The sequence below is a fragment of the Brienomyrus brachyistius genome, chromosome 2 (genome assembly GCF_023856365.1).
Source record: "Brienomyrus brachyistius isolate T26 chromosome 2, BBRACH_0.4, whole genome shotgun sequence".
In the NCBI taxonomy this organism is placed as follows: Eukaryota; Metazoa; Chordata; class Actinopteri; order Osteoglossiformes; family Mormyridae; genus Brienomyrus; species Brienomyrus brachyistius.
Window position 1 is genome coordinate 21,416,106 of NC_064534.1, and position 26,017 is coordinate 21,442,122.

Consider the following 26,017-nt stretch of genomic DNA (forward strand, 5'->3'; position numbering starts at 1 on the left):
TGATTTTTCAGAGAAGGTGTGGGCTCGATAGCAATGTGTTTCGGAAGCGTCGCTGAGTTTTCTTCAGGCATTTGTAGGGAGACCCGCGGGTCCTACTTCAAAGCATTTTGAAAGCGTCGCGGTTGACTACAGGAGAAGAAGGGGAGAGAAGGAGGTGGGCACTGACGGTCTATGTCACATAGAAACTTAGATCTGGGAGCTGAATAAAATATTAGATATTTTAATCGGTAACATGTCATATATTCCGCACTGGGTAATGTCTGACGTCTGCAAAAAAACACATTGCTGCAGGATATTTTTAATACACGCTTGCTGTCTGCCGGGCTGAGTTGTTGATTCATCGTGCGATTTGGGAGCTTCAGAACTAACATCTAACGTCTAACTTTGATTAATATCAGGGATGTTTCGGATGGTTAGCTGGTAGCTGAGCCATGCATGGTCTATGATGCACACTGAATAGCCTCCATATACGTTAGCTAGTTAAGAATGTCGGCGGCTTAGTGGCATTGACTGATACAGGCGACAATACTGGGGTGAACGACGTTGATTTAACGAAAACAGTTCATTTATTGGCGGATTTTAAACTCCTTTATTAGGCGTGTAACGATGCAGATAAAGTTACGCGACAAGAGCCGGCTCTTGTCGGGTGTATGCGTATTGGTTTGCTCCGCCCTGTCGCCTAGGTAGCTTGGTGTCCCATGAGTTGGCAATTCCTAAGTTTTACGAATAACCGTGGCCGTCCACATGGCTTGCATTAGGTTTATATGTATTATAATAAAATAAAAAAAAAACAGGGCGGCCGGCTACGCGTACCTTCCGTTCTCTGCGGCGCGTCCCCGTGCTGCCGGACCGGGAGTGCGCATGCGCCCTGTGCCATGTAAACAATGAGACCCTTCCAGACTGTGCCTAGCTTTGTGTCTGCCTCTGCAGCCCATCTGCAAACTGCCGTTAAATTATCACAGTAATACCGGGCCAGATTTTTGTTTCTAAAATATTACTGCTTGTTGAATAATGGATGGTAAGTGTGAAGACGCGGTTACTGTCATTCGATGTCATACGTTATCCGTGGATATTATTTATATGGACACCATCAGTACTGTGATGTGATGGAGATGGCAAGTAATTTAGTACGAGTGAACATGCTTGTTTTTCGGCTCAAACGCGAAGATATACAGACAGTAAAACTTAACCTTTTCAGACGAGTGGAGGTAAAAATCGAGCTAACGCACAAAAAAAACTTGATTACACCATTATACGTGCGACGTTTGTCTACCAAAAATACGTGGTTGTTATAATTGCAAGTAAATCGATTTGATAAATATATTCGCGGTGCGTTGAAAAACTGGCCTTTAATCAGTAAGCGGCGTTTTTTTATTGAACTATTGCAGAGCCATAGGTAGATCGTGTTTCTTACATAACTGTTACGATTAATTCGACACCGTATTTATCCATACATTATTTTTATGTTCTGTAGTATGCATATGCTTTATAAAACATGCTTTTGATAAATAGCCAATTATAAAATTACATTAATTAGGGTTTATGCATATGTACTAAATGTATTTAAATGTTTTGATCTATTAAAATAGAATCTAATTTTCTGGAGTTGAAGCATGAATAGTTAACCTTCAGTGATTTTTGGTTTCTCACTGGTTTGTCACAGAGGGTGGTCCACCTGTCACGGAAATCCTGCCGTCCGCTGGAGTTATTTCTCGTGGCTCTTGCATGGTTCATGCTAACGCCAGCTCATAGGGGTCCTAAAGTGTGTAGCATTTTAATCATGCTGCCAGCAGGCGTCTGCAGGACATGAAGGCGCACAGCTCGCCCAGGTGACGCCCTGACGGTGCTGTGCTCCTTTCCCCAGGTAGCTGAAGGATGGAGGCCATTCTGAGCAGGCTTCGAGAGCTGAGTGCAGACCAGCTGCGTGAGGAGATCATCGGAGCCAACCTCATGTGTGGCCCCATAACAGGCACCACTAGGGCCACCTTCGAGAGACGACTGGCCCGCGCCATCCTGGGAAACAGTGGTGGGACGTCGGAGCGAGACGGAGGGGGGGCGGCGACATGTGCTTCGACTTCATCCACAGTTTCGGCTCAGGACTCCCAGGAGGTCAGCCGAGGGGGGGACTTTGGCTACGATCTGGGGCTCAACCCGCCTGAGGAGGAGGCACTCTTGGAGAAGCCTGAGGTATCACGCAGCGTGCAGGTGGAGGACGTGACCTCCCAGGCCGAAGGACAGGACCCTCCCAAGACCCCTCAGACATCCCCAACAGTCTACTATGGCGTGTGTCCATTAACGGAGGACGTGCTGGCCAGAAGTGGTGAGGATGCCGTAAGGGTTTGGGCACTGAGAGCTGTTGGAACCCTCTCCCTCACAGAGGCATGCGAAACCTCGCATGTTGCAGTGTGCAGTCTCTGCTAGGCAGTGTGTGACTGTGGTGTGCAAAAAAGTAAGCTGGCAAAGGAAGGGATGAAACCGATACTGTGTACCTCCTTTTTGTTAGTGGGGAGGTCTGACTGCATCCTGCTGATATTTTCTGCTTTTACTCGTGCATGAATCTGCAGATGACACAGGTTTATTAAGTGAAGTTCCGGTCTTACAAGGGCTCCACTTTTGTACCATTGAGAAAAATATTACAAATGAACAGCCTGTCTGTTACCCGTAAGCAGTGATGGAGTTACACTTTTCTCTCCCAACGTCTAATCTGTGAATGCTTCACTTCTCCCTGCACAGACAGGGTCCATGTCTACACAGACAAGAAGGAGGCTATGCAGGCTGTGAAGACGATGAAAGGGGCTCGATTCAAGCCATTCTCCAACCGAGAGGATGCAGAAAAGTTTGCCAAGGGCATCTGCGATTACTGCCCCTCCCCTAGCAAGTTCACCCCCTGTGTCTCCCCAGGGAAGCCAGGCCTCATCTTCTACAGGGGTTGGTCTCCCGATCGGAGGTCTCCACATGCTTGCGTATCTTTCAATTAGTCCCTTGCTGCTCATTCTCTCCTCTGCATAACATCGTTAAAATCGGGATATTACTCTTTTGTTACCGTGGCTTTTATTACCTTAATGCCAGATTTTGGAGAAGACAAGAAAAGTATAGTTGAAACACTCAGTACTTTTCATTCTTTCTACTAATAATCAATCTCATTTTGATACATCCATTACACGTTTTAGCACTTATCAGAGAAGCTCACAGTAACTGTTTCACAAGCTGCCCCACAGTCAAACTCGTGTATCGGAAGAGCTCTGTGAGTTTGCGCTCTGTGTTGTGATCTGAATCTCCCTCCTTTTTGATCCCTCCCCCATAAGATGGCCCATCAGCCCTGGAGGCAGAGACTATCAACAGGGAGCGAGCCAACAGCTTCAAGAGCCCACGTACACAGGACCTGACGGCCAAGCTGCGCAAGGCTGTGGAGAAAGGGGACCAGGTGGCTTTCTCCGACCTGGTGTGGAGCAACCCGCGCTATCTCATCGGCTCCGGGGACAACCCCACTGTGGTGCAGGTACTGGGGGCTGCAGGTTGCTGTCGTTTGTTTGCTGAACACGGTGTACAGGGTGGGGTAGTATTTCTGCAGCTGTCAGTGTTTTCACCCCCGGTGTCTCCTGCTGTGGCTGTTTCAGGAGGGTTGTCGCTACAATGTCATGCATGTGGCGGCCAAGGAGAACCAGCCCGGCATCGCCCAGCTCCTACTGGACACGCTGGAGAACCCAGACTTCATGCGACTAATGTACCCTGACGACCAGGAGGGCATGCTGCAGAAACGAATCCGCTACATCGTGGATCTGTACCTCAACACCCCAGATAAGGCAGTGAGTACTCACCCATACTGTACCTCAACACCCCCAATGCAGTAAGTACTCACCTACAGTGTACCTCAACAACCCCGACAAGATGGTGAGTACTCACATGTACTGTGCTTCAATATCCCCACTGGAGTGAGTACTGTAGCTCAACACCCCAGACAAGGCAGTGAGTACTCACCCATACTGTACCTCAACACCCCCAATGCAGTAAGTACTCACCCACAGTGTACCTCAACAACCCCGAGAAGATGGTGAGTACTCACATGTACTGTGCTTCAATATCCCCACTGGAGTGAGTACTGTAGCTCAACACCCCAGACAAGGCAGTGAGTACTCACCCATACTGTATCTCAACACCCCCAGTGCAGTAAGTACTCACCCACAGTGTACCTCAACAATCCCAATAAGATGGTGAGTACTCGCATGTACTGTGCTTCAACATCCCCACTGGAGTGAGTACTCCACCCCAGACAAGGCAGTGAGTACTCACCCATACTATGCCTCAACACCCAGACAAGACGGTGAGTACTCATCCGTACTGTACCTCAACACCCCTGATGCAGTGGCGAGTACTCGCCCGCAATGTACTTCAATACCCCCTCTCCCGTACTGTACCTCGACACCCTGGGCAAGGCGATGAGTACTTGCTTTGTGCCAGCCTCTATGGGTGACTCCTGGCTCCCCTGTATGCCTTCACAGGGCTTCGAAACCCCGCTGCACTTCGCCTGTAAGTTTGGCTGCCCTGAGGTGGTGAACGTCTTGTGCTCGCACCCAGACACGGACAAAAACTGCAAGAACAAGTACGACAAGAAGCCTTGCGAGGTGAGTTACCGCAGCCGCTGGCGAACGTGTGGACATGTGCTTTGCCCTTGTGGTGTCCAGTCATGTCAGCCCACTTTTCTTCGGCAGGTTATTTGTGAAAGAAAGCACAAAAACCAGGAGGAGATTATGCAGAAGATCAGTGACCATTTAGAAGGTAGGCACCAGGCTTTAAGGCAGAGTATGTCTGTGCGTCTGCGTTTTTTCCTCTCCCCCATTTCACTCATCCAATCATTTTTTTTTTTCCTCTGCCACAGACCGCTGTTTCATCCCACTGCTGAGGGCCACGGACAATTCTTTGCAGCCTGTTATTGGTGGTCCCTGGTCACCTGAGCCATCAGAAGGTGTTCCTCATTCGCTAATCGCCAAGCTGCCAGGAAGCCCCAAAGACCCAGTAATGGCAGTGAGGGCTTTTGCGGGCCCACTTAGTCCATCCAAGGTATGGTTTACAATGTCCAATTAAGCACTGTTTAAACCCTATCAAAGAATTGTATATAATTCATTCATCTTAGTCTTATAAATCATTTTTATACAGTTCTAAGCAGCAGTTTCTTGATAGAAGACTAAGAAGTTTACATATCACTGAGATAACACCCCCCAAAGCCAGATTAAGATGGGGCAGTGTGTGGCTGTGCCCGGTTGATCTGAAGGTCGCTGTGATTGGCAGACTGATGTCCAATTGCTGCAGGAACTGGCAGACTCTGCTTTCTGACCTGGATGTTGTTTTGAGCCAAAGGGATTGCTGAATAAATGCAGCCTCTCCCCGGGTTACGACAGGGTTACGTCCTGATAAACCTTTCAAAAGGCGGAAATATCATAAGGCAAAAATGCAGTTTAATACAGTACACCTAACCTAACTAACATCATAGCCTAGTCTAACCTGCCGTAAACATGCTTAGAACACATACCTACAGTTCGGCAAAATCATTCATTTAAAACCTGTTTTATAATAAAATCTTTGAATATTTAATTTATTGAATAAAATTCTGAAAGCGAAGAACCCATCGTAAAGTCGAAATATCGTAACATGGACCATCACAACCCAGGGAGCGTCTGTAAACGTAAAAGTTATGTTGAAGTGATGCTTGTGGTCCATTTCGAATCCTCAGTTTTTGTGAGAAAACTCAAGCATGTGGGAAAAGTTACACTCAAGAAAATCATGGGATCAGTGCGCTTGAATCACGCGTGTTAGGTCAGACTGTGCACCAGGAGCCCTTATTCCATTGTTTTGTGATTAGATCATTTATATTAGAAATGGCAAAAAACATCAGGGTTGACATTGCGGGTGTGTTTCCCTTGCAGGCAGATGAGTTCCGCAGAGTATGGAAGACGCCACCTAGAGACCGGGCGGAGTATTTTCACAATATCCGGAAGTCTGACCCAGACCGAGGGGCGGAGAGAGTAGGAAGGTCCGTTGAGGACTGATTGACTCCTGATTAGCTTGCCTGTAGGGCCAAGCCAGGTAATGATGCTCTCTCTCTCCCTCCTCCTTTCGTACAGAGACCTTGCCCATGAACTGGGCCACCCCTGGGCAGAGTACTGGGAGTTTCTGGGCGGCTTTGTGGACCTATCCACAGCAGAAGGCCTCCGGAAGCTGGAGGAGCACCTCAGCCAAAAAGAGGAAGCCGGAGAAAATGAGACCAGCAATCGTTTCAAAACCCCTTCACCAGGTAAGCTCTGCAGCCATTTCCATTTTATGAGTGAAGGAAGTTGCTTCTGATTGGCTGTTTTTGAAGCGTCGTTTCCATCTGCAGGCAAGCCCAAAAAGTTCTGCAACTCCATTTCCGTGGGGGCGTTCCTGGACGAGGGAGACGACATCAGTCTGGAGGAGATCAAGAACCGGCAGAATGCGGCGCTGACCAGCATTACGGCGGTGTGTGGCAAGGACAGCCTGAAGGGGGCTTCGGGGGGTCTGGAGTTCCACATCCTGCCCGTGTCACGCAGCGCCGACCTCATTGAGATGGCCGCGGAGCAGGACTGCCTGCTCTCTGAAAAGGGCCTCCCGTCTGCCGAGAAGAACGGGCTGTGCTCCCCTCTGTCAGGCGAGAGGACCCAGAACGGGGAACGGATCGGCCGCGGGGGGGCCTCCCCCAGCTTGCTGTCCCCCATCTCCAACCTGATGGTGGAATTTGAGAGGATGTCCCTGCAGGATGCGGCTGAGAGCCGACCCGCTGAGAGGTGGCGCTGCGGGGCAGGTGTCTGGCACAGGGAGGCCCAGGACTCCACGGATGTGCTCCAGAGCCTTACCAGCTTGGTGCTCTCAGACAAAGAGGAGCCGACAGCCCCTAGGTTGGGGGGGAGGGACGACGTGGATGGGATCGATCGCTCCCTCAGCAGCTCAGAGGAGTACTTCACTCCCGAGGAGAGCGTGGAGGCTGCGAGCCAAAGGACAGGCAGCGTCGGCTCCGAGAGGCCCATCTGCGCCCGCTCCCGGTCCTGGGACCATGGGGGCAGGGACCTGAGTAGCTCAGGCTCTACATACAAATCTCTGGAGAGCTCGCACATGTCACGGACGCCGCCCCAAGCGAAAAAGGTGCTCTTCATCGAGGGGTGAGTGCTTGGGAAACAGAACAGGGTGCCGTCCGGTGAGCATCTCAGAGAGACCTTTCAGAGTCTCGCATTCCGCATGTGACGTTTCTGAGCGTCACCGGGCTCTCCTTGTGTTTGCCAGGGAGTCGCCAACCAAGCTGGACAGAGAGGTGCTGCTGGCCATCGGGGACAGGGACATCGACCCACAGAAATACCCGAGTGTGCACAAGTGGAGGAACATGCTCCAGAGCTTCTCGGCATCTGAGATGCAGAGGTGGGTATGGTGGATGTTAATGGCGGGGGAATCGAGGCCCCCAGACCCATGGTGGATGGGGTTGCTGGGAAACCAGCCTGGTCATTTTATTGGTGGGTGGATCCCTTCAGCCAGCTGTAAGCTGTAAGTCTCTTTCCTTGAGAATTAAAGGCCTTGTTCTCCCGTTGTTGAATGGGCCACGTTGAGTCAGCAGCGGTAACTGGTACCGTGTCACTCTCCCCAGCTGGCCCAGTCCGACGGTAGACAAAAGCCGCCTCAGGCTGCAGACCAGCACGCCCGGCTCTTCCAGCGCCAGCTTCCTGTCCACGCCTGGGAGGTCCAGCCCAGCCCGACACGCTGCCTCTCCGGATTGGACCAGCCCGGGTCGGCATAGCTCCACCAGCTACATTCAGCGCGTCCGCCACAAATACTTTGGCGAACCGGCATTCTGATGCGGCATCCTCCCCTAGAATATGCACATGGTACACGAGACTTCCCTCTCCCCCATTTGGTAATGCGCCCGCCCTTCAGCACGAAGCGTCGAGGATCGTCCGTAATCCTGGGCCCCGTCCTGACCAGGCAGATTCCCAGAGGGGCGCCTTTGCAGGCCCAGGTTTAGGTTACAGAATCGTACGTTACTCACGTCATCTTAGGGAGACGCATCTTCTTGATAGGATCTCAGTTGTCAAACAGACTCTCTAACCCTCAATATGGTACTCATTAATCCCCAGGAAAATAATGCTACAGTGTATGAATGAATAGAAAATGAATGTTTTAAAAATTAATCTTTTTATTATGGTTTTCTTGCCATCTTGGAGTAGCACAAAACAATGTTAGCATACGTGCTAGCAGACTGCCAGGTTGTTCCCGTTTTTGGTTACTGTTGTATTTCCTTTCAGTTTAGGAGTTGCCTTAATTCTCTGAAATGGGGAACCAATCTCTGGTCCTCTCCTGCTACAAGCCCTTTTTTGTTTTCTCTGTGGGATATTTAGACATTAAATGACTGACTTTGACGGGTCTTTACACAAAAAAAGGAAAATATTGTGGTGTGTTTTGGTTCTTCCATGCCGTATTTTAAGATTTCTTTAATAAATATGTATTTTTGTTTGTAGATTAACTATATTTGCTTTTGCCCCTCTTGGTTTCCTGGACTCAGCTGTGACACTTTGCCAAATGACTCTCCACCTTGGAGAACCAAACGGACGTTTGAAAGTGTTCTGTGGAAAAAAACCTGTCAGATGATGGCACCTTGTTCTGTGTGAGATCAGAGGCCTGCCTGAATGAATGTGACAGATTTAGGACTGTGTCTGAAGGTTTCGTTATCCAAATATGAAAACAGCCACTGGACAGTAAATGTTAAAATAATAATAAAGGACTGTAAATCTAACAGTTTAACAAGGAGGCCAAGCAGTCCCTTCTTTCACGGTTGTGTCCTGGTGTCCGTCACCACATGTGGAGTCTGAAATCTCCCATCGTCTTTGGCAGCTGATAGGAAGCCATGTGGTCCTTGTCAAACAACGAGCCTGATAGTGAGGATCTTTTGCAATGATCCCCTTTGCTGAACTCTAGACCAAGGAAAGCTGAATTTCAGACCACGTATGTGATGATGCTGTTTCATTCTTTATTTCCTGCACTGTTTAGACTATCTGTTCACACATTAAACACTCCCTGCCTCCTTACCCAAATGTATGACCAAGTCAGCCATGATTTGGGTTAACAGGTCCGTCTGTAACGTGGCGTTCAATACTGTTACAGCTCAGGGGGTGTTTTTCAATTCCAAGAATGCAAAGATCTCAAAGGTTGTGCCCTTGGCCAGAACGTATTTGCTAACTTGTCTCCCAAGAGTGAACTTCGGATGCAATGCATCATGGGATTGTTCTTGTTTGGCGAGAATGCAACTGACGCATCCTTGACATTTGAGGCAGGGCAAGAACGACGTCCAGGGATTTTTACTGTCCTCTGTACTCGTGTTCTTATTATTGGAACTGGCCTTCGGCAATGGAAGATGATGTCAAACAGGCACACAAGTACGGTCAAGTATGCATAATAAAGCTAAAGTGGATCTCTTCGAATCTGTGGTCCATTAAACATCAGCTCAGACACATGAGGAAATTCTTATGATGGCATGCAGCTTCATCATAAAAGAAACCACAAACGCAGTGGATGAGTCGTCAGTCTTTATTGTGCAATCACAACGTCCACATGTACGGCATCACTCACAAAATAGAAAAGCGTTTAGCACAAAGGGCCTGTAAAACCGGCACTCAGGAAACGGCCACAAACAGGTTCAAAAATAGTCGCTGTATTGTCTGCTGCCCCGCCCCCTCCTGTAGGTAAGGACTACAATCAAATGTCACTTTTTGGTTTCCTCTGTATGACAAATTGCAGAGAAAGGACCACAAGTTTTTTTTTTTTGCACAGCAGTTAAACGATACGACTAAATTCCCAAGACACTTGGAGACGTGCCAGAAGAGGGCGCTGTGCTGCCGATGCTGCATACACACATTAGCGGCTGGTAAGACACAAATACCATGCGTGGTGACTTAATCTCTTCATCAATAAAGAGTCAGAAAAGACCAAGCAGGCATCGGGAACCGGGCGGAGACTCCGCCCTCCCAGGGTGAGGTGAGAAATTGTCCGACTGGGCCTTAGGTGCGCGTGACTTTGTCCGGCGGCATGAAGCCAGAGTCCCCCAGCGCACGTAGGGCCACCCGCCCGTTGGGCCGCACCGTGAGCCAGGTGATGCTGCCGTTGTTCAGGCCCATGCGCAACCAGCCCTCAGGGGGGAACTGCAGGGCCCTGGGAGATGAGGCAAACGGACACATCCAGAGGTTCAACACCTGTACACAGCTGAGTAAAATGAGTAGGGGACATGCTGCACATAGCCACCTGCACACGAAGTAGCGGATGACGTTGGCATGGCAGACGATGATCTCATAGCTGTCCTCCTTCTGCTTGGCATCCGCCCGATGGATGTAGCGCCGGAAGGCGGCCTCGATCCGCGCCCCGTCTTCATGATACTGCTAAGGACAGGAGGCGGAGCCCCCAAGGACAGACATTTTATTACCGGCATCACCTGACAACCCGGCGTGCTTCATGCCTGCGGATCAGCCCTCCCAGCTTTAGGGCATTTTCAGGGGACTGCAGCCTGTTCCAGGCAGCCCCCCCAAGGTAAGTGATCCACACACACTGTGCTCATTTGTGGCAGCTCCCAGCATGCAGTAGCCTCCCAGCCCTGTAGGTGGCAGTCACACACAGTGTAGACACCCGGCTCACCGCTGCATCAGGCTTCCAGTGAGAGATTGCAGGTACAGGCTCAATCGGGGCCCCTTCCCTCAGCAGATCACAGCTCACCAGCTCTAACCCTGAGCAACAAATGGCACACTAGTTAGGACTTATCAAACAGCAGTATACGATGTTTGGCCTTGTTAATCTTTTAGTTAAGGAATGTAAATATATGGACAAAGTCACTGATTAGCACATCACCAAAGTCAATATCAGTGGTCTGCTGAACCCAGTGGTATAACTCATCGTGAAGAACTAGAATTTAAAGCATCTAATATTCCATGTGAAATTCTACAAACCAAAAATAACACAAAAACTAAACAAGTAGTTATTGTTTGGAAATGAAGCTAGCAAACAATCTGCAGAGGTGTCTGACTGTGGGTGATGTCCTGGCATTTAGAGACTGGCTTGAGTTTACAAGTACGGTCACTGCGACTGTGCCGTTATACCGGAGTGGAGGGGTGGGGGCACCATCTCACACCTGGGAGATACTTGCTGATGATCTGGGCAGTCTCTGTAGCACGGGTCATGCTGGAGTGTATCAGGATGTTGTATTTGAGCCCCAGGGTGGCCAGCCTCTGGCCTGTCAGCTCTGCCTGCTCCCGTCCTGCACAGGACAAGAGCCACAACATCTTGATTTTCAACTAGTTAATAACTAACAGCTGGGCTAGTTCATCCTGAAACTATTCTTGGACACACCGTTTTCGACTACACAGTGCACATTTTGCCATTGTTTTTCTTATTAAATGTGAAATATGAAAAAAAATCACTGCTAGGTAACTTGATTAGAGGGAATGGAAGTCAAACTAGAGATTACAAGGTTCGCATCAAGTGAGCAGAGTCCTGAACCTGTCCGCTGCCAGGTTCTCTTGGCAAAAAGCCCAAGGTACTTGGGTTGTATTCATCCAGCACAGCCTACCTAGCGGGGTGAGGACCCGGTCCTTATCTTCACTCCCATTCAGGTTGTACTGGGAATGCCTTATCAGAAAGATGTGACGTGTAGCTTTCGGCTTGCAGCTGTCAGTCTCTGTACTGGTTTCCTCGCTGTTATTCTCCGTCTTCTTAGATGTACTCTGTGACCCTAGATCACGCCTGAGACAAAACCAAGCAAGTTAAAATACGAAGAAATTAAGCAAATGAACACTGAAATTAAACAGATAACATTCAAGATTTAAGGAGTAAACAGACAGTAATGTCTGCTATTTGTTCTTTCGGGAGTATCGATCAAGGAGCTGTGTATTTAATTTCTTTCTGTACAATGACAAAACAGTATCCTTTTCTGTTGTATTCTATTGGACCAATGTTGCGTGAAGAGCCCCGGTGTTTTCTTTCTTTATACACGCGTGTGCAATTAATTTATTCAGTTTAGTTAAGAGTTCACGGCACGCAGTGTTAATAAATACATACATAGACTGCACCCGCCATGTTCTCCATCTTCCCACACTTATCTAATCCAACATATCACATGAACAAAAGACAACGGCGTCGTACTTGTCCCAGTTGTCGTCCCAGCCGCTACTTGCCGGTGCCCATGCTGGCACCGGCTGCGCAGCTCGGAGCACCGGGATTGCCTTCCACCTCCAAAACTGTCGGCCTGGCACGGCGTCTCCGGCACGTCCGAGTGACTCCTCGGCGTTCAGGGCAGCGGTCCCAGCCGCCGCCAACACCACCGCCCCACCCGCAAAGCCACAGAGAAATTTCGCTGCCCGTCCGAAAGACATCACTACTCGCCTGCAGACTCTCCGCCGGAAACACGCGGCGCTCAGCCACGCCCCGCGGTTCGCTAACTACGGCATCTCGTTTGGACAATCGCAACGAAGGTTTCGGCGATTTTTTTATTTACAACGTACGATTATGCATGCTTCACTGATCCGTGTGCTTAATTGTGCGGTCGGCACCACAAAAAAGGAAAACAGTCCCGTATTCACAACTACAACAGCCAATGCGTGATTTCAAGAATTATAATTCTATTTAGAATCATGTGCTAGCGAATGTATAATAATAATAATTATTATTATTACTATTATTGTTATTACTGCATTTGGGCGATGGGTGGATGAAACCATATTAATGATGTGGCTTAGAATATACTGTTTAACAGAATGAAAATGACTACGTGTAATTACAATAACAACAACCATAATACTAATACTACATGTTGTGTTTTATTGGTAAAATATTTCAATAAGAGGTATTTCAAATAATAAAATTATTTTCATGGTTTCGTACTTCATACAACCAGGACACGGCTGGATAATGGCCGGACATACATATGTGTCTGGTATCAGTTAAGGATAAAAGTAATTTAGATATTACCACCAGGGGGCATATGTTATCCAAAATGCATCATTTTATTTTATTAGCAAAAATACAAATAAATTAACAAATAAATGACACCTTTCTTTGTGGTTTATTATAACATGGACAGGCAAAAATACTGTAGTGGACTATAATAATTTCAAATGACCTGAAAGTCAATAGTCTGAAGTGAGTAGGTTAGTTGTATTAGTATTTCTTGTTGCCTCTGTTTAACACGCATTTTCAATCAAATTCTCTGAATAAGACATTAGAAACCACGTTAAGTAAGATTAAGCAACTATATGGACCATCAGATATCATATTCCACATTTACGAAGTAGACAAAATATGTTACGCGGCAAAAATCTGGCAAACACGACAATATCATAAAAACCGTAAGGAAGAATGAGATGCAATTTTGCACTGTGCATTGCTTCTACCTATCGGTGACGTGTGTGGCCCCCTCTCAGTCCAAATGGCAATTCTGTAGGGCATCGCGCATTTTAAGGGATCTCAGCGCTGCTCGGCATATAGACACAGGGGGGTAGTGGCGGAGGTGGTGTTTCTGGGCGCGGGGGGCACGGCGCAGGGTGCAGCGCATCGCTCGCTGTGCAGAGGGACTGCGCGAACAGCCCAGGGCGGCTCTCCGGCTTTGCGCAAACGGCTCCACCTTTAAAAGTGGGCAGTGATCTCAGCAGCGGGCCGGGCCGCTCGCTCGGGTGGGATTTCCAGGCGCCGCCAGCGCTCAGCGCTCTCTCTTCGGCCAGATCTGTGCTTCGTGTCGGCGGCAGCGGGGGTTGCAGTGCGGGAAAATCGCATCGGGTCCTGGTATCTGTCCATGCCGGTCCAGCAGTGCCACCCCATCGGATTAAATAAGCGAGGAATGTGGAAATTACAGAATGCCCAACAGCGCTGGAAAGAGGTTTAAACCCACCAAATATATCCCGGTATCCACTGCCGCCACTCTTCTGGTTGGATCTACCACTTTATTCTTCGTTTTCACGTAAGTTTTTTTCAACACCCATATTTTCCTTATTATCTTGTCGACCGCAATGAGCAAACTGCCCTCCGTTAGTTACGTCTAGTTAGTTACGGACCTACTCATCCAGATCATTACTCCCCTAGTCTTTAAGTTTTTTGTTGTTATTTATTTCATTGGTTTGTTTTTTGACAGCTTGCGCCCGGCCTCACTGGCTTGCTTTACATTTAAGTATCTTTGTCTTTCTGACAGGACTGTTCCCCATGTCCCTGCATATTTATGTCCGTCAAACCGGAGCGCCTTTTACGCTCTTTCTTTCCGTTTTTTCTTTCTTTTCCTTTTTTCCTTCTTTGCAGCTGTGATTGATTACACCGTGAGTTGGGGGCGCTGTCTGTAGCTCTGTTGCTCCGGGGAGGGGGGTCGGTGCTGCAGTGCTGTTTTAATGCACTTTACTGCGATCTGTCGGCTTTAACGGTCTGGCCAAAAAAAGGGCCATATGCTGCCTGGAGGGTATAGTGACTGAACAAGTATTTAACAGATCCTGGCAACTTCTCCACTTTGTTCGTTTATACCTCCAGGCCGCTCTTAAAATCTATTTTCCCGTCTATGTGTTTGGTTTAATTTGTGCAGTTGATGATGTATTTGCTGCTTTGTTTCAGTGCGATTAAGTTTGAGCTGCGTTAAAGTGAAAATCCACGTGAAGTGGAAGTGAATCGGTAACTATGTAGCGTACGCATTGACTTTTAGGGAACCGACTTGGCTCGACGGTCTTTACTCTGTTAAACCGAATGACTTGTTTGCAGTAAAAAAATATTTACTTATTTTGGAACAAGGATTGTAACGTAATGTCTTAGTTTAGAGAGCATCTGTAAATATTGTTGGTCTTATTTTTGGTTTTGACACCCGATAGCTTTAAGTAAAGATTGATCATCCAAAGCAGTTACATTGCTTATCCTCTAGTGTCTTAGTGGTAGTCTTGGTTTTCACAAATATTGATTTACTGAGGAAGAATGTTTTGTTAATGGACGGTTGTTTATGTGGATTTAAACACTGTTTGTTTACAGTTTTTAATGTTTTTGTGTGACCATAAAATGTGGCTAGGATGGTAGACTCCTAACTGGTCGGGCCATTTTGCCGAAGGGTGAGAGATTTAATGAACTGCTCCCCCCCCGAAAGCCAGGATCCCCCCGGTGACGGTGTGCCTCTACGGAGGAGCAGCAGTGTTAGTTTGTGAAATGTGCGGTGCCGCTTCTGCGTATCCATGGCACCGTATGGGGACCGGCATCCGCAGGTTAATCTCACTTGTTCGCGGTCTACCTGCATGCTCGAGATCGGGATTGTATATCTGCAGGTTAGGATTAAGATTGAAAGGCAATGTTTGTCTGTCAGTTCGTCTAGAAGTCATATAGGACGTTTTTGTATGATTCTGAATAAGTGGATAAAATATTTTGGACCAGGAGGCTGTCAGATGAAAACCTAACAGTGCTAGTGATAGTCCCATCCTGTGCTGCAGTCTGTTAAAGATTTTATTTGCTTGATTAAATGCGTTTTTAATCAGACTGACATCTTGTCTTGGATACAAGGGTTATCTTGTGGTGCTGTTGTTGTTGTTTTGTCTCCCCTCCCCCCCTCTACATATCAAACATCTACAGTCCCAAGTCAATTCTGAGGCTAGTGATGAACAGCAAAGTGCATTTAACAGTTTAATTGTTCAGTCTCACCTGACAACAGATGTGCAGCGGCTCACAGGTAATGCTATGGGAGTATAGGTCTTGAAATTGATGATGTAGACAGCTTGGGTGAAGACTGAACTGAGTGTTGAACGTTTCGTTCAGAATTCTGATATTTCAAAGCTCCCTCTCAGACTCCATGGGTGAGATCCGCTTCAGGCCGGGGTGGTTTGCATCCCATGATAAATTTGTCTTCTTCTGGGGCAGCAGTAGATGTATATATGGTTGATGGATGGAAACCTCACAGTTTTCTGTATGATTTTCTGTCCTGAACTTCATCACAGTGACACCAAAGGTGTCTCAGGGCTGGCTATCATGAGGTTCCTGACTGTTTCCTTATGAGAACCAGGATCAGTGGTTACTGATGTGTGACTCCTGCAGGTGTGGAACATAGTTCTGACCCAGAACTCTTCTGACCATCCATGTTATGACAAGAAGGTATTGACTCTTGAATTTTATGCTATTTGTAGGGAGTCTTGGCATACTTGCGAGTCAGTTTTTTATTGTTTCGTATTGGTTACATAGAGGATTGATAATGTGTTGTGTTTTCTGAAATCGCAGGGGGTCAGTCGTTCAAGCAGGACTCTCTGCATTGATCGGTTTAGGTGGATATATGTTTGGCCATATGCTTTTGATCTCTAAAATGGACACAGGCTTTCAGTAGAAGATGGTTGGTCTGCTAGTACAGCTTTTTCTGCGTCATTGAGTTTCTCATAGCTTTGTTGCTTTCAGTCATGTGACCATGTCCACGGCAAATGCTACGCTATGCTAACCATTGCTCTGTCTCCAGTGGGGACTCTCATTGTCCATGAAGGTTATGAGGTTTGATCCTTAATGTGGGAGGCCCTTGGGCTCAAGTGGACTACATGCAGATCATCATATTGACAATATGACCCGTGAACACAATGCTTAGTTGGTATCACTCCACAGCTCTTCTAGATAAAGCGAGAACGTTAGTGCGCAGCCTTGCCCTTGACTGCTGAGATCTTCAGGGGCAGCTGAACGGGAAACGCTGTCATGAAGCATTTGACATCTATGGTTCAGGTGCCTGCACACTTGGGGAAAGCCCTGCCACTCCTCAGGGCATCGATCTCAGACAACCGTCGATAAACCGCGCTGACAGGTGTGGTTTGTCAAGGCCGTCATGCCAATACATTATTCAGGACTTTATTTTTTTTTTCGCCTGGTGGCGGGAGGTCTTGGCGCGGTGAGGTTATCGTAATTTTCAGCTGGCTCCGACAATGGGGCGCAACGTTCCTTTGTATCCTCGCTCTTTCTGAAGTGATGTTTCTGTAATTTATTCGCTGATTTTAACGATGATTGTCCATTCCCCTTCCTGAGATGCAATGAAAAATATATATCTGTCCAGTTTAATGCTGGGGGAGGGGCTGATTTAATAGGCTGCTACCCCTCTTCCCCCCCTCGTGCTCGTCCAGCTTGTGTGTCGAATCTCAAACTTCATCTCCATTTGTCTCCATCCATCTCCGACTGTGGCGGTCCTGTTGAGGATATGGTGCCGTGATGAATAGATGCTTCAGCTTAGTGGGAGGGGGGAGGGGGAGGGTCTTTCTTGAAGGGCCACCAATCACTGTTGTTCTTGCATTAATACTTTATTCTATTAAATTCAGTTCATTGTTGACACCTCTTTATCCTTTGGGACTCTTTTCCTCTAAGGAAATCATGGTCTGTTTTGTAGCTGTGTGTGTATTTGGAGTTCACAAAAGAACAGCTTTGTATCTGTTAAGCCTCAACTATTAAGTCAAATTTAACCGAATTTGTGTTCCTGGCTTCACTACGACTGAACACAGTGGAGCCGCAGTGCCAGAGATGATGATGATGATGATGATGATGATGATGTCTTTGCAGTGCTCTGTGCATTTATAAGCCAGCAACACTCTCGGGTTCTCAAGCCCTGTCCTCTGCTTAATTGCAGTGATGCTGTTGTCTGGCCAGTGGAGGTAAATCCAGTCTTTTTTTTCCTGTGATGATTTCCAGGTCTTCGGACTGTGACAGGAGACTTTAGGTTACATTAAACAGAAGTAGCATTTCTGTGACTTTGCTCAGACTGCCATCCATCTAGTCATAGTTCAGATGTCATGCGTTGTCATCAGTCTGGCTAGTTGTGCAGATCTGATCCTTTACCAGTGATTTGACCCAGAACATCTCTAGGATTCGCTCAGGATGTTGGCTAATAATTCAGCGGTCAGTAGATGAGCACTTTTTTTTTTCATTTGAACTGGATGGTCAGAAACAAACCTCCCTTTCTGGCCTTGTGATGTCATGTCACTGTGAGAGCCTCCCGCGTGACCATGTGGGCTGGGCGGCCGTCCTTATGTCGCTGCCGTCTTCCATCGTGGTCTAATAGTGCTCAGAGGATTTGATGGCTTCTATTATTAACTGTTAACCTACATTCTCTCGCTGTGAAACTACGTTGAATCTGTAAAAAAACTCAGCGGCCCCCCTCAGTCTGCTGCTCTGCTTTTTGTCTTTTGTTTTTCCATCAGCTCAGTTATTTCTCGTTGTCCTTCGTATCTCTGCGGTCCGTTACTCTGGAACCCCGCCGGTCTGTCAGTAAATGTGCTGGTACCGTACCTTGATGCTCTACAGTAGAATAGACTAGTGATCCTTTATTAATCCTCATGAGGAAATTCTTTCTCCTCCCCCATCTTGTTTTTCAAGAGACTCAGACATGTATCGGGGTGTGAGCGAGCTTGGGGGCCACCGTGTTGGGTCAGCCAGCATGTAGTGCCCCCGGAGCTGGGCGTAAGGGCCTTGCTCAAGGGCCCAGGAGCATGTGACTTTCTGCCAAGGCTGGGTCTAGAACCGACGACCTTCTGATTAGAGGCTTTGGCCACCCAGTCTCCAGTAGATGTGCCGGTACAGTACCCCAGTGGTCTGTTAATGTTTAAAATATATTAAAAATAAAATATTAAAAATATATTTTTTAATTGGGTAGGCACTCCCTACTGGGGTATTCCCTTTCCCTTTCTTGTTCCCATAGCTTCTGGAATAGGCTCTCGACCTGACACGGGATATGGAGAATGGCTAGATGGATGTTTACACAGCAGCAATATCACGTTTAATTTTTTTTTTTGTGTGTGTAAATTCCTAAGGGTCTCTTCCTCTGGGGGTTTGTCCATGTCCCTGTGATGCTGTAAATGTGATTGTAGCCTTAGGGGGCAAACGGCATATAAGAAGTGCTGATTATGGTACGGATTAAGGTGTGCTGACAGGTGGATGTTAGGATTTATTTTAGATTTAAAAAGTTCCCTTATTGCACTTTTTTTTCCCCTTTCCGCACCTCGAGAGAGACAAACTCTGCCAGCTCCTCTTGCTCTTTGTTAATCCTTTACAGATGGGGGATGGCTTATTCTTTATGGAGGCACATCTGCTTCTGCTGGTGTAAAGGGTCACCCTTCGCCTTCCCTGGCATGTTTCTGTCCTTGTGCTTCACTCGCATGGTTAGACTTAAGCTCTTTGTTAAAATGTATGGTGACATGCCCGTCAAGGTGATTGCCGTGTCTTTGTGAAGACCGGGCTGATCATGATAAAACCAAAGGCCATTTTGGGCACATCTTCTGGGGGGATCTGACCACTGTTAGATAGCGGCTAAGCGATTTCTGGGCCGTTCGTCGCTGTTGTGCAGGCAATATACCTCCTTGAGTCCAGTCTGTGAGAAGCAAAAAAGCAAACCCCGGATTCCCTAGATACTGGCATCACTGGTTTCAAAATGAGAAATGTCTTCAGGAAAGGGGAAGTGCTGTGTGCCCGTGGGGACACCCACATGGAGACCTAAACAGTCGCCTGGGCGGCCATCTGGTTGGATCTTGTCCTCTCTTTCTGCTGCTGACCACATGGTGGGGGTCTCTTCAAAGTGGCAGAAGAATCTGCCAGGAGTGTGTGGAACCGGGTGCCTGTGTCAGGAACAGCTGCGTGTGTGCCTGTGCTTTCAGGAGTGTGCGGTACGGTGTGCCTGTGCTTACAGGAGTGTGCGGTACGGTGTGCCTGTGTCGGGAACCGCTGTGCCTGTGCTTTCAGGAGTGTGCGGTACTGTGTGCCTGTGTCGGGAACCGCTGTGCCTGTGCTTTCAGGAGTGTGCGGTACTGTGTGCCTGTGTCGGGAACCGCTGTGCGTGTGCCTGTGCTTTCAGGAGTGTGCAGTACTGTGTGCCTGTGTCGGGAACCGCTGTGCGTGTGCCTGTGCTTTCAGGAGTGTGCAGTACTGTGTGCCTGTGTCGGGAACCGCTGTGCGTGTGCCTGTGCTTTCAGGAGTGTGCGGTACTGTGTGCCTGTGTCGGGAACCGCTGTGCGTGTGCCTGTGCTTTCAGGAGTGTGCGGTACTGTGTGCCTGTGTCGGGAACCGCTGTGCGTGTCCCTGTGTTTTCAGGAGTGTGCGGTACTGTGTGCCTGTGTCGGGAACCTCTGTGCGTGTCCCTGTGCTTTCAGGAGTGTGCGGTACTATGTGCCTGTGTCGGGAACCGCTGTGCGTGTGCCTGTGCTTGCTGGCTCTGCTCATAGCGGAACATAAGCAGTGCCAGTCTACATCCGTTCTTTAGCTTTCTTTTTTTTTTTTCTCTCCTCAAAGCTTCTCACATTTCCGGAAAACACTGTTTGGATCACGTTTTTAAATCTTGCTTTTAGGTGGGTTGCGTGTGTCCGATTTTTTTGCATGTCCCATTTGACTCTGTCCACAGAGGGGAAACATTTTCATGGATGTGAAGAACACTGATTCTCAAGCTGTGAATCAAAATTGTGACGGTTCTGTTTTCTCATTGGTGCAAAACCAGGAAGATTGTTTTTTCTTTCCAGCTCCCACCGCCCCTGTGCCATTGTGGGGGAGGGGTAGGGCCGTCCTGCAGCAACACGTGGCACTGATTTGGCACCTTGGACACTCCCGCCCCCAGGCGACTCCACCCATTTCTCCCTTGGCAGCATCGGGCGGAGGCCAGAAATAGCTCTGCAAACCAAAGCCGGCTCCCCGACACCCCCGGCAGAGCGGGAGGCTGGGGAACAGCTGCAGGAGGGCCTCTGCGAGGATCAGGGGCTTGGGGCGGGGAGCAATGACGGCTCCGTTTGAAAGCGACGGTGCGTCGGGGGGGCGCGAGCCACCAGCAGCCTTATCATTGATGTCCATTTCAATGGCTCTCTTCAAAAAGAATACGATTGCTGGTTGGTAGCTCAAACTCCCTAGTGAAGAGCAGGAGGACATAAAAGCTGTTAGGGTCATAGGTCAAACAGCAGAGTGGTCATTTCGGGAGGGGGCTGATCCTTCATGCTTTGCTCCCTCTACTTCTTCAGGTCATTTTAATTGACTATTTTCATTACCTTTTCAAATGCTATCTGACAGTACGGAGGTTTAACAGCTGTTTTCTCATAGGTGCTTCTTACGAACCTCCACTGTGTAACCTGGCCTACATAGCTGTAGGTTTGGAGTAACTTTCATGAAGAGCTGAATTGCCTGTGTGTTCAGCGGAGCTGGCTGGCAGAGTGTCAGTCGGGGTCGTTCCGGGCACCCTGTGGTAACCCGGCCCATAGCACCCCCTTGTGAGCCTCGCCCTGACCTGCAGGTACTGCCCAGCGTGATACACATGGGTGAGCTGGCTGTGTGGAATGGTTCCATTTTGCTGTTTTGAGATTTACAGGTTTGCATGTGTGTCAGTAACACTTGTTAATGCTCCTTTAAGAATGGCAGATTGCCAGCGTCAGGGAGACAGATTTGAGTCACTGGTGTTTTGCGAAGCCCAAGGGGAGCTCGTTTGTGTCTTATTGTGTGACCTGTCATGCAAAATTTGTTCCTAAATCATCAGGATGCTATAAACGCTGTGAGAGGATCATTGGGGTTCAGTCTAATACCACATCGGTCCCTTTCACCGTGGGAAGGAGAATTTAACAAATACAAAGCCTTTTCCATTGACTTCCGGTCGAGTACCAGTACTAAAAGTTCCAGTACCTATAGTGCCAAACCAGCTGGGGTACTACTTTGGTGGGATTGGGTGGGATTCTGGTTAAAACAGATTCAGCATGATCAGGATGGCATAACAAGACATAAGGTATTTTGTAGGCTACAAAATAAGGGCAGCGTGACATTGGAAAGTTTTCAAATATCACATATGATTTTGTTGTAGTATTGGAGTATTTATAAAGCACAAAAGGAGTTCAGTGAATTTCTCACAACAGGCCTAGGAGTGATTGAAACGGTAAGGATGAAAATTATTATAATAGTGTTTTTTTTCTACTATAACAAAGTAAAGATGTTCTCGCAAATTAGACTTAAACTCGCTGCACTATAATGTCTATACAGAACTGAAGGTATGGAAAAAATTACCTTAATCTAGCTGACAAGCTACGTGAGAATTGCATGTGCATAACATGTGATGTCGGTATTAATATCACACATCCTCCAGCCCTATAATAATATACAGCCATTTTTCAAAATCAGTACAAAAGACCCTGCCTCATGCTGTGATGTCATTCGGTGCTAGTACCAGTTTTTATGCCAGTGGAAAACCAACACCTTGAAATACAGAACTTTTGGTGCTTTCTTGAAGTACCTAAAGTACGTCACCTGATGCAGTGGAAAAACTGCATAAGAAACAAAGTTTCTTTTTATCCCATAATTCTCTTACTTGGGACATGGTTGAATAAATTTAACTGGCCAGTGGATGGAGGCGATTGTAGGAAGTAAAATAATGACATATTACTGAGGAAATAAGGGGAAAAGCCTCCCAATCCTGCATGAACATCACACACTCACACCTTCAGGCTCATTCTGCTTTGCATAAATGACCAGCATTATGTACAGTGATAATCAGTGACATGGCATCAGTCCTGCAGAGCAAGGCACTGAAATGCTGGTCAAGACGCAGACCATCCCCGCATTTCTCAGAGCGCGAGGCCTGCTCGTGGTTTGGCCGCGTGCAATTAATCTGAAAAGTAGCTTTATTGTGAAACTGCATTTTGGGTAATTTTGCAGTGATGCCTCAAGCAGGCTCCAGGTAGAAAGTCTGTTTGCCTCTTTAAGAAATATCTGCATCTGTTGTGTTTATTTGTGTTTTCAGACCCTGGTGAACCGGCCATATTTATTTTTTCCCACCTCATCTCGATTCTGCCAACGCACGCTTCGCCTGAGAGGATTTCTGGCCATGTTCGGCTGTAGTCCAGCTGCATTTCCTTATTAAAAAGGATGTCAGCTGTAGTGGTTTGATACCTCCTGTTCACAGAATATCAACAACAGACCGCCAGCTTCCGCTAAGTCTCTAGTTTTTTCGCAGTGTTTAAGCTCGACAGTGAGATCGGAGCGGTAAGCACTACGCAGCACGCCCAAATCTCAGCATTCCTTGCGGTGAAACTCAAGCTAAGGGCACCTTCAGACAGGGAAGGTTTGCTAAAACAGGATGTACCCCTGAGTGCTTCATGTCAGGCCTTCGTGTGGCAGCTCCTCTCTGGCTTTCCTGTCTCATTCATCCTCTGTACCTTGCAGCTCTTGCCACCTTGTGCCGGTGTTGGGTCTCAGCAGGCAAACATGGCCTCTGAGCCTATTATCGGCAAACAAATCCCGCCAGAGGGGGGCGCCGTCGATGGTCTTACGCAAGAAGGGAGTGTCGCAGCCTGTGCTGATGGAAGCAGGCCGTCTGGCAGGCCTGTCGTTTCCATCGGGACTCCTGAAATTGTTCTGGCTCTTTTTGTTTGACCTCCTTTCCCATGAGGCAGACTGGAATCTCCCCAGAGCTGAAGCTGACTCACCCCCAGTGGGTCGTAAAGGCAGCTACAGCCTGGCTGATGTAAATCATGGCTGATTGGAGCAGGCCGGGGCTGAAGGTACAAGGGAGATGGCGTGTGGCCTGCTTCTTTTGCCTGGAGTTTTCAACAGGAACACCCTCGTCTACTTGCATCAAGAGTCCACTGACCATAAGACTGCATCCCTAATTCACCCCCCCACACACACACACACACACACCCTGGCCCCAACTGCATCTGTCAACAACTGGAGATGTAGGAGGCGGCTTTGTAGCTTTGGTCCTCTGAGACGTGATTGGGTCTGAGATGTCTCCATGCCCCACATTCCCAATCCAAAGATGAGATTAAGATTGTGTTGTCTCTCCTTGGTTACCTGAGATGGTGAACCTGATGGCGAGCCCTCGGAGATCCTTATTTCTCTGTCTGCCTCGCCTTTTCTCTCCCACACTCTCGACTACAGCTAGCCGAGGAATTTCCCTGGCCTTATCTGAAGGAGGCCTTGTGTGATTGGCAGGAGCAAGTGTGTGTGGTGTGGTGTGTGTGTGTGAGCAGGTATTCCTATCCTTATGGGGAGACAATGTCCCCATAACGTGATAAATACCCGTTTTTTTTTTTTTTTTTTGCCTTATAAGGACTGGTTTCCTGGTCCCCATAAGGGAAAACTCTATTTTATAAAAACCGGTGACTGCTATGAAAAAGTTAAAAATGCAAAAACTCTTGAGCCGTCCCCATAAGGATAGGTATACCTTGTGTGTGTGTGTGTGTGTGTGTGTGTGTGTGTGTGTGTGTGTGTTCTTCTGAACTTGTTCGTTCTCTCTCAGTCCCTCCCTTTTCTCACAACGCACTGCTTGTGAAGAGTAGCAGATTGACTACAGGTGTACACTGGCTGCATTGCCTCAACCTGCATAATTTATGGAGTGACCTGTCCCCCCCTAGCCCCCCTTAGAAGGCTGCTTTGAACATCTGAGGGGGGTCATCCTTTATATTCCCGTCATGACTGTCATTCTGCCCGGACTCAGCTGGAACAGTCTGTGAGGTTGCATATCTGTCTATATTTGGCTTCAGCTCTTAGGTTATGGCCAATCTGGTTTTTTATATCTATGCTGCTTTTTTGTGTTGGTTGCACCATAGATGTTTTGTCGGAAACCTCCTCCATAGCTTGATGTGAGCCAGATAGCCCCGCTTAAGCTGTCCATGTACCTCACGAGTCCAGCAGCAGCCCATATAATCCCATGTTTTATTCCTTAACCGTGACGTCACCTGCTGTCCTTCGGTATAACTGCACACACATGCACCCTCATCATGAATCTTTAGGTCACACTGTGCTGTCATTAGCTGCTATCTAGTCTGGCATAGGTGTGTGAATTCACATATGACTGTGTGTTCCAGGTGCATAGCTCTAGATAATCACCTTCAAGGGCTTAGTTGAGTCGTTTCACTGAAAAGGGGGTTTTAGTTGTATAATAGTGAGTCAATTTTCTGTCTGATTCACACGAGTTGTGTTTCTGGTGAGTTTTAAAAGTTCAGGAATGCTGAACGAGTTGGTGTGGGTGCTTCTCAGCTGCGGCAAGGCCGGTCCAGAGGTCCAAGTGCTGGAATACGTCCTCGAAATGACTAACTGATTTAACAGCCTTTCATTTCATTGTAACTTCCCTCCCCACGGCAGTGCTTTTAAAAGATATGCTATTGCTGCACCCATTGCCTTTCTACCGACTTCCAGCGAATGAGGATTCAGCTCCTAGGCACAGGAGATTCAAAGGTAGGCACACATGTCATAGCATGAGGTCAGACCCGGAAGTACAATCTGGAAGTGCTTTGAGAACTAGGGATGCAACATGAGTTAGTGCGTTACCTCATTAGCTAATTAACATAGCCATCTATCGTCGTACTGGTTATCGCATTACAAAACCTGAATTCTTTTTTAATTCAAATTGTTACAAGACATTAGAAGGGGTCCTACTCACCGTGGTCACACACAGTCTCCTGCGAGTCTTGACCTTCAGGACCAAAGCCTGTAGGCCGTCTGATCAAGCCTGGACGGGAGAACATTACAGTAGAGACGCATCTTCACTGCATCACAGCAGAAGGCGCCATGTCGAGCCGCTGTGCTGCCGAGGCATATTAATCCCCGTCAGGAATGTAAAATGCTGGGTGTGTGGACGGCTCAGTGTGAAGGCAGTCATTAGCTCCTTCATCAGGGAGCGACAGGACGTGCCTCTCTGTCCATTTACAGAGTCATTAAAGGCCATTACGTGTTCCTGAAGTCACGCTTCTGGGGCGCGGCTCTAATGGCCTGTCCAACGTTATTTATTAGTTCTAGAGCAATGAAAAGGAGGCAGGTCAGACCTGTCGCTGCGCTGAAAACATGGCTGCCACATCTGCTCCTCCGGGCCCGTGTTTCGAACATGAAGATTGCACTCGGCAAAAGTTCCCTGATGGAGAAGCTTTATGGTGGAGCGGTGGGAGGACAGGGGTCGGTCCTAGGCGGCTGGGGGAGCAGCTGCCCTAGGGGCTGACCCAGGCGTGGGAGATGTGTAGGCCTCGCTTCTGAGCCTGGGGCTCGCCTGAATAATGAAAGCCACAACCGG

General features: G+C 48.0%; 3 protein-coding genes across 5 annotated transcripts in view; 2 read left to right on the forward strand and 1 right to left on the reverse strand.

Annotated features, from left to right (window-relative positions):
* The first annotated feature begins 32 nt into the window (after positions 1-32).
* On the forward strand, positions 33-8,799 carry ankle2 (ankyrin repeat and LEM domain containing 2). 3 transcript variants are annotated; one of them, XM_048994222.1, is made up of 13 exons: positions 33-154; positions 1,865-2,320; positions 2,734-2,928; positions 3,306-3,499; positions 3,618-3,806; positions 4,500-4,622; positions 4,710-4,776; positions 4,877-5,058; positions 5,922-6,028; positions 6,120-6,289; positions 6,374-7,169; positions 7,291-7,422; positions 7,646-8,799. In XM_048994222.1, the coding sequence occupies exons 2-13, from the start codon at positions 1,876-1,878 to the stop codon at positions 7,851-7,853; spliced, it is 2,808 nt and encodes a 935-aa protein (XP_048850179.1). In that variant the 5' UTR covers positions 33-154; positions 1,865-1,875; the 3' UTR covers positions 7,854-8,799. The 3 variants fall into 3 exon arrangements, with proteins under 3 accessions (XP_048850179.1, XP_048850197.1, XP_048850189.1); XM_048994240.1 differs by lacking the exon at positions 33-154 and adding an exon at positions 167-253; XM_048994232.1 differs by lacking the exon at positions 33-154 and adding an exon at positions 293-1,018.
* A 1,086-nt stretch (positions 8,800-9,885) lies between these two features.
* On the reverse strand, positions 9,886-12,502 carry pgam5 (PGAM family member 5, serine/threonine protein phosphatase, mitochondrial). Its single transcript, XM_048994298.1, has 6 exons — positions 12,178-12,502; positions 11,606-11,778; positions 11,168-11,293; positions 10,678-10,766; positions 10,291-10,424; positions 9,886-10,200 (listed from the first exon to the last, which is right to left on the reverse strand). The coding sequence occupies exons 1-6, from the start codon at positions 12,405-12,407 to the stop codon at positions 10,050-10,052; spliced, it is 903 nt and encodes a 300-aa protein (XP_048850255.1). The 5' UTR covers positions 12,408-12,502; the 3' UTR covers positions 9,886-10,049.
* A 919-nt stretch (positions 12,503-13,421) lies between these two features.
* The window catches only part of zdhhc8b (zinc finger DHHC-type palmitoyltransferase 8b), a 49,654-nt gene continuing 37,058 nt past the window's right edge, over positions 13,422-26,017 (forward strand). Inside the window, exon 1 of the mRNA XM_048994261.1 lies at positions 13,422-13,987. Within this exon, the coding sequence (XP_048850218.1) occupies positions 13,884-13,987 (104 nt within the window). The 5' untranslated portion in view covers positions 13,422-13,883. The remainder of the gene's footprint in view (positions 13,988-26,017) is intronic.